At 40.5% G+C, this 8,438-nt stretch overlaps 1 protein-coding gene across 1 annotated transcript; it reads right to left on the reverse strand.

Moving 5' to 3' along the window:
* Nucleotides 1-4,387: 4,387 nt before the first annotated feature.
* LOC116267008 (probable CCR4-associated factor 1 homolog 11) lies at nt 4,388-5,472 on the reverse strand. The gene has a single exon (XM_031648552.2). It carries the CDS (start codon nt 5,278-5,280, stop codon nt 4,444-4,446), a length of 837 nt encoding a protein of 278 aa, XP_031504412.1. The 5' UTR covers nt 5,281-5,472; the 3' UTR covers nt 4,388-4,443.
* Nucleotides 5,473-8,438: the final 2,966 nt, after the last annotated feature.

Raw genomic sequence — 8,438 nt, forward strand, 5'->3', positions numbered from 1 at the left:
AAGCACTCAGCAGAACAGCCCCACCCAGAAAGGGAAAAACAAAGGATTCCATCAACTTGGTTGTCTTGTTCTTTACACCTGTGAAGAGGTGAACCCAACTAACCAATTTATAAAACAAGGAACAAAAAGGAGACCTTTGAGTACCTCGCAGCTACCTTGGATCCACTGCGCTTCCTGCACCAACGGAACGTGCTTGCTTAATACTCTTCTTAAATGGTAAGCACAACAAAGTTGAAAAACACGATTTGCTTTTATTTTATTTACATATATGGGGAGTGCGGGACAAGCCAATGGTGTTATCTACTTTTTTTGTTGCTTTGAAGCTTACTCTTTTTAAGCTAATATGTATGACCTATAGTTCTGCCACATTGGGTAACCACACAATTCACTAAGGCTGGGCACCGGGCCTGGCCGCTGGTGGGTAATTGGTACTCGGCTTGACTCAGGCTTGGAAAAAAAGGGCACCGGGCCGGCTTGATAATTTATGAAGCCAGCCTGGTTGGGCCTGATAAGCTCAATTGAGCCCGATAATTTTTTTAATATATATTTTATTGATTTATGTATATATATATAATATTTTATTACAATTAATTACATATATATATTTATTTATATTAAAAATATATTTTTTAATTTAATCAGGCTGGGCTCGGGCTCGAGTTTTAATGGTCGGGTTGGGCACCAGGCCAGATTTATGGTGTTTTTTTTTCTGCTTGAGCCCGATGCCCAGGCTTACAATTCACCCACAATAACAGGTGAGCAAGAGGAGACTAACCCCACCACCCAAATGAAAGCCGAAGCTTTCTCCTTCCTCTCTTCTCTTTAGGGTCCATGGCTGTTTTCCTGTGCTTCGAGGTGACACCTCCGCTATACACTCCCTCGGTTCCACCAACCCCATCAAAAATGGGAGAAAAATATAATTCACTTTCTTGTATAAGTATACAAAAAATTATATTTTCTATAGAACTTGCATCGAGGATTTTATATCCAAAAATGCCTAATTTTCAATTGACGTGAATGCGATCCTAAAGTTGATTTAGTAGAAAATGTAAACTAATTAGTTACCATTTTTTGAGTTTAAATGTGTTTCTTGAGCAATAATCGACTCAAGTGTTCCTATTACAGCAAGAGTTTCATATTGGAAAATATAATTGACGAGTTAGTTATGGCAACTAGTGGGAACTTGTGCTATGGTGTTAGACAAATGACTCAAAACTTTCCCGTTCTAGAAGGACCATTTAAAAACTCAAATGATAACCACCAAATTGATTTTGTAAAGTTAGGTTTCATCTAACAATGCAATTTGACCTAACCACAAAATGGAATTGTGATTTCTCATATTTTAAGAACCAAAAAATGACAATGTCAAATCATGTTCTCTCTACTTGACTAGCTAAATTCAAGACAATACAACCAGTCAAACTTTAGGTGCGCCAATCGTCTTCTTCTTACCTTCCAATGTTGTTGGTTGGACATATTAAATTCAATCGGCTTTAGTCTTAAAATCCATGCCGTTCGAGGCTGCCGGAGCAACTCCGGCACTCCCTCTCTCTCGTTTTTGACGGGGTCGACGGTCACGCTAGAAGAAAGGCAGGTCAATAATGATAAATATACAGATGGAAAAATTGAAACTTCATAGCACTTTTTCTCAGATGTCTCACATCAATTTAAATTATATAACTAGAGTCTTTCGTCAAAATTTTCGGGCTCACTGTAAATTGCAGGGCTTTTTGGTCGAGCGTCGAAATATTTGGATTCGTGAGGCAGTTTGAATAGTTGGTTCCACTATTCATTTTAGTAGGCACTACCATTCTTCTGTCATGGGGATTGATTTCTTTTGTTTGAGTAAATCTGTTCAACATGGAAGGAAGTTTTAGTAGATACAATAATAACTAAAGGTACGTGAGTGGATGTCAAAACATGTCGGAACCTTACCAAGAAAGTGCAGAACAGCTACGGACCTTCAGTTACCTCAAATGGCTTCCCATGGCTAATGCATATGCAGGCACTTTGTATTAAATTTATGATGTTCTTTCAAGGCATCTGTAAAGTTTATCAGTCCCTTTTGTCCACTATCCACAATGATAATTTATTTTTCTTATTTGACATGACCATTAATAAAATGAAGGCATTTTTAGGATGAACAAAGTTAATGAGAGAGATCGGGATCAACAAACACAAAAAATGAGAACAAAAGCCAAATAACTTGGACGGTCGTTCCAGAGTACTTTTGGAAGAACAAAAGCAACGGTAAAAACTTCGAATAAATGTTCACTCAAGTAGTGCTGCATTTATCATATCCTCCACTAGAACAGATCAGAAAAAACCAAGAGTGAACTATTTTCAGTACAGAAGTTAAAAGCATCGCACAAGGTGACGCATCTTCTGAAGTATGGAGTAAAAGGCCAATCACTATGAAGTATGAACAAATAAGTATCTATGTAGAAACTAACAATGGGCTTCTGACTAGTTAGTAAGAGCAATGCAGCCCACCACCGACTTATGTCATGAAGAGTCATTGCATCTAAAATCCGACTAGACATGAACAGTAATTCTCTTGTTCTTCTGTTATTTTCCCTACCAGAAATTTACACAATATTTGCACAATGAAGACCAGCAGTGAAAAAAGAGTCCATGTTGCAGTACCTCTTGCTACATGAATTCCAAAACTTGCAAATGAACATTAGAAGCATGTATCAAGATGATGACCAATCCGTCAACCAGTGGACTGCTTTAATCACAAACTTTCCAATGAGACTTGCACGAACATCTTGCTCTCAAGAGGAAATAGTTGCCCCCGCAAAGTCTAGGTGGAGCCTACGCAGACCATTTGATTGTACAGTGTGACGTCCAGTACCATTAAGTATAATGTACAATGTTTCAGCTTCCAGGTTTAGCTCAGTCACCGCCTGCAAGTACTCTGGTGAAAGAAAAATTGAAATTTAACCTTGTTCAGCAGAAACTATGTTCTACATGAAATCGTTAAACTTCAATTCCTGTTTCCTTCTTTTCTCTTGAACAGGCCGATAGTCACGACCTTCTACGGTTGTAGACAAACCAGTTTGGCAGGAAGCACGAAAGAAAAAAAGAGAAAAATTTAATATAATGAATCAGATTGTCCAACGCACAAGATAACCTGCCAAGACTTAAAAGAGTTGGCAGGCACTTATCTTACCACAAAGTATTGTTTGTTTGAGTCGCTGGAAGCATGCATCACTGTGAACTTACCTTGCCCGGATGAAGTATATGCAACAGGTTGACGTGCCTATTATTTGATATAATCATTTTGCCATTGCTGCAAGGATGACGGAACCCAAATAGGCAATTGCTCAAGCTCTTCACGGAACTCAGAGGCTCCACTGGATGGTATCACCATCAATTGGAACCATCAAGACCTAGTCTTCTATCTTTACCTAGGCATTAACCTCATCAATCAGGAGGAATGAATGGCTATGCTATTCATGAACCCCACTCTCGAGCCACCGATAGGAAGAGGTTCCATACTGAAGAAGAAAAACTACAATTAACTTGATAAGAGAGTCATCCTGTAGACAAAGTCTGATACAGAATAGCCTGCAAAAAGGTTCAGGTACAGATATGATATTCAACAAGGGGTTAGCAATCCTATCACAGCCTAGACCATCTACCAAGTGGGAGACATAACAAGCTATGGACAATCATGGATAAAAGCAAAAGCGGGTTAAAGTTATCAGCGGGTGAAAGTGCGCCTCATGAGTGAGAGACGTCCACCTCGGCACAAACATTGAGCCATCGGAATTTTGAACTTCGGAGTTCAGGCCTTCAGGGAGAGCTCAAGTATCGGAAAATCCTGTCAACTACTGGCAAAATGTGTAACTGAACCCTGTTTATGGGAAGAATTTTCCAGAGCCAAGTAGAAGGACCATTCATAAGAGACGCATTCAAGTGGGCAGGAAGATTATACCAATGTAGTCAGAACTCTATGCAAGAAATATATCGAATTGTTGGCACGAAATGAATTTCCACGGTTTCCCTCATCACAAGATCCAAAAAAGGCCGAGTTTCTGTAACCTAAGAAGGTCGTTCTATTGACTGATCTTCTTCTTCTCTCACCCTTCCCCAGACCAACTTGACCAGAACTAATCTAATTTTAATGCTAAATCGAGCTCACATAATAAGACTATGGAGGCACAAATTTGAAGCAGTTGCAAGGAATAAGAAATTTTTTAAAAAAAAAGGCCAGTAAACCAAGAAAACATTTCCCTATGCGAACTGTTCAATGCATCGTTAAATAGAAAGGTAAAAGAAGAAAATTTAAGGAAAAGGCGAAAATATGGAAAGGCAGAAAAACATACGACGATAAGGATAAGGCTAATCAGCAGGTAGAAGAGGAAGAAGAAGAGGCAACTACTCAAAAAGAAACAGTTTTTCATTTTTTATTTATATTATTTATGATCATAATTTTCAATAGCCAACACCCTCGAGTCCATAGAGCACACCCGCGTACTTCTCCGTTGTGCCGCGGAGGATGCTGTCCTTCATGCGGAGGAAAGAATCCCATGTGAGCAGGCTGTCAGAGCCAGCCTGGTGGCACTTTCCTGCCCTGCGCTCAACGTTCAGCGAGTCGGCGAGCCGATCGAGCCCGCCGTGGAGACCATCGGCGTACCGCATCAGGTGCTTGAGATCGTAGACCTTGCAGAAGAAGATGCTCAGCAAGCTGAGGAAATCAACGCGGTTGTCAGGCAGCGACCGGCAAGTCAGGATCTTGAGCAGGTAACCAAAGTCGTAAGCGCTATGGAAAGTCACCCAAGAGATGGCATCATTGCAGACGAGACCGGACGACATAAGGAGCTCAGCGAATCTGGCGGAGTCGATCCCGTCGGTGCGGTTCCGGGCGAAATCGATGCCGCTGCGCTCGAGGATGGCGACAGAGTCCGGCGCACAGATGTCACGGGCGGGATCGAAGTCCCGGAAGTTGAACTGCCAGATGAAGGACGCCGAAGGGTCGCCGAGGTCCGGCAGGACGCCGCACTCGTCGGAGAGGGTCAGCCCGACCTGGATCAGGTTAAGGACGCCGACGTTGGATCTCAGGGTGTAGTACAGGTAGTCGGAGTGGTGGAGGTACTGCAAGGAGGGGCGGAGGACGACGCCGGGGAACTCTGTGTCCATCGCGACGAATGGGAAGCTGTCCACCGCCTCCCGGATCAGCTCGAACTCCTCATCCAGGTTGTGCGCCCACACCTCCCGCACCTTCACCGGCCTCGTCGTCGCCGTCGTCGTTGTCGTCGTCTCCGGCGGCATCGTTGTCGTCGCTCCGGCTGCTGACGCTCCCGGAGAGAGGTTTCCAGGGCGGGTTTCCGCACCGAACGCGGTTTTCCACACCTGTCTTTCGCTTTTCCTCCTCCTCCCCTCCTTTGTCTTTGTCTTTGCCTTTATTTTTTTTGCTTTTGTTTTTCTCCCTTCCCCACCGAGCTGTTTCAGTGGGAAATGGTGGGTTGGTGGTTTCTCTGCCATTTTATAGAGAGAGAAAGTTAGAGAGAGAAAGCGGGGGCTAGTCTTTCGAGGGGTTCGAGTTCGGCACCGTCCTTCAAGGGCTCCCGCTCTTTACCCTTTTCTTTTCCATTAAGGACGTCGGAGTCCCTTACTTCTACCGCCCGGTCCACGTTTTGGTATAGGGCTAAAAATGTAAATATCCCTGAGTTCTCCATTCGAACTCTCCCTTGAGAGTTCCTGCCTGCCGACCTCGAGGCAAAGTGTCACACCGGGTTGGATCGTGGACCCGAAAACCAAATTAAAGATTGGGCTCGACTCACGAGTATTTTGAAAAGGAACTGGATCGAGTGGGTAATTGACTTGATCCCGTTTACCCAACTTGCAATCTCCAAAAGGCCTAAATTTTGATCCACAGTCCAAACCTGGAAATTTGATTCGGGTCCGGATCCACCGGGTCATTCGACCCGCTGAGAAAAGATAGTTGGCGTTCATGGCCTGTGGTCCAAAATGAAGCCACGGTCCTCCTCACCTGTCCACACCTAGACATTTCATGTCACCCTTTCAAGCCCACACCATAATTGGTCGGTTAGTAATAGCTCAATTTGGTCGGTTCATTGATTTGATTTTCATAGATACTACTCTTAAACTGCGAACGAACCCACTTAAGTGGTTCATTTTCATAGATGTTATTACTCTTAAACTACGAACCAACCCACTTAAAACATGGTGATTGATCAAAACACTGGACCGAACCACTGAGCTCAGTGGGGAAGCTCAACTTTGACCAACGTCCACGTCAGATGGACATGGAACCCCCATGAGGTAAAATTACAAAAATGGACAAAACTCTCAGTCAGAGACACAAATTGAACTGTAGAGGACGAGCCAGGCATACGTAGTCGGCTACCCTGTGTGGGCCATTTACCTCTTTCATATTTATTTATTTTATTTATATATGAATGTTTCTTACATTTTAAAATTTAAATAATTGGTCCGAATATGGGCTTAGGGTTCACTAGCTTGATGAATCGCTCGGCAAATTCGACCAAACTTAATACTTTAATTCAAAATAGTGAAACTTTATTATATGACGTAGACTGATCTGTCAGCACCATAATTGGCGTTTGGTCACCGGTTTTATTCTCTCTCTCTCTCTCTCTCTTTAAATCGAAACATCTGTTTTGAAAAATGTTTTAATTATGTGGAATGAAATTGACCCGACCCAATAAAAAACCCGGGTTCAGTTGAATCGTCTCGGTCTCGCTGAACCGAGTCGAAAAGGAACCAACCATGTTTGACTGTTGAAGGGAAGGGAAGGGTTTGGACCGTGTCGTGTTGAAAAGAGGGACGTGGGCCCCGCTGCCGCTCATTATTGATCAACCCGCGTTGCCAGCTACCTGCTGACTCGACGGCCGCTCGACGTTTCGTGTATCTTACGGCAAAGTTCTCAACAGTTGTCGTAAATTGTTTCTAATAAAACGAATACCATTAAAACATAGATTATTTGGGTGTTATTAAATAATAATAAAGAATTTTGATTTTGGAATTTTAAAAGTTTCAGTTTGACCTATATACAAAATTTGGAAAATTTATATTTTAGCATCCCTACAACAAAAAATTTTGTGGTTTCCCTTTTGATCTTACCTGAATCCAAATTTTAGAATTTTTTTTTCATTTCCTTTTCGGGCACAAAGCACGAAAATTTTAGTTTCCAAATTCTAAAATTGTAATTCTTTGCAAAACAAGAATCTCACACTATGAAATTGAAAGGAAAATTAGAAGTGAAAAATTTTCATTCCAATGAAGTGGAAATTTGATTCTGGAAATAAAATTCTAATGCCCCCTTTAGTCTGGTTAAGAGAACAAATGAAAAATTGAAAAACGTTTGACAAAATTGAAATTGGTCAAAAAATGCATCCTTGTCAAAATCAATCCCTTTTTTCATACAATTACCGATTCTAGGTTCCTTGAATTCTGCCAATTTTAAGTTGAATCGCTTCATAGGTGATTCAAAGTGAACCACTCGGCCCGAGCAAGGGCCCATCAAGCCGGCCCAAGTAGGTTTTACTGGAGTCTGATCTGACCCGATAACTTTTAAATAATTAATTTATTATTATTATTATATATTTTATTATTAAAAAATATTTTATATTTAAAAAATTTATTTTATAATTTTAAAAATAATTTTTTATTATAGTCCAGCCCGAGTTTCGAACAATGAACCCGAGCTCGAGTTTCGGATATCAAACTGACCCGAACCAGTTGTTACGGCCAGGTCTAGCATCAGCCTTCCTAATCTTGGATCTAATCGTTGATCGAAGTTGGTCCAGAATCTAGGTGAGCATGCTTTCATAAAGTAGCTCAACTTATTTTACATGTAGATTTAAACTTTAAACTTACGAATACTTTGTCATCAATTGCCTGCCAACTTTATAATTAGTTGTTTTAGATACGTGCAGAATAAATTGCATTTTTGACCAACTTTTTCGACAAATTGGTTTCAAAATGTTGAGAAATGCTTATATACTTTATGAAAATAATTAAATAAGTGAGTACTAACTAGCAATTGGAGAGGTGCAGTTTATCTATTCATTATTTATTGAAGCATGAAAAATGCATTTGCTCAATCAATAAAATTGTTTTACAACAATTGAAGGCAACATCAATTTTCGACCGTTTTTTTACGAACTTGACAATATTATAAATGGTATTTAGGTTATTAAATATGTGGGCACATGGCATTCATACAAAAAATTTATATATAAGGGTATTTTAGTGTTGCTGATGTTAAAAAAGTTTGGGTAAGGATGTTGAAAACCTTAAACTACGTTTGACAAATTAAAAGAAATAAAAGTTTTAGATTCTGGAAGCTTGATTTTATATATTTTATATGTTACATATACATATTAAAATAATAGAAAATTTAGACATTGTCAGCTTAACAGAGTTTATATATATATATATAT

This window comes from Nymphaea colorata, chromosome 13 (genome assembly GCF_008831285.2).
Source record: "Nymphaea colorata isolate Beijing-Zhang1983 chromosome 13, ASM883128v2, whole genome shotgun sequence".
Classification (NCBI taxonomy): Eukaryota; Viridiplantae; Streptophyta; class Magnoliopsida; order Nymphaeales; family Nymphaeaceae; genus Nymphaea; species Nymphaea colorata.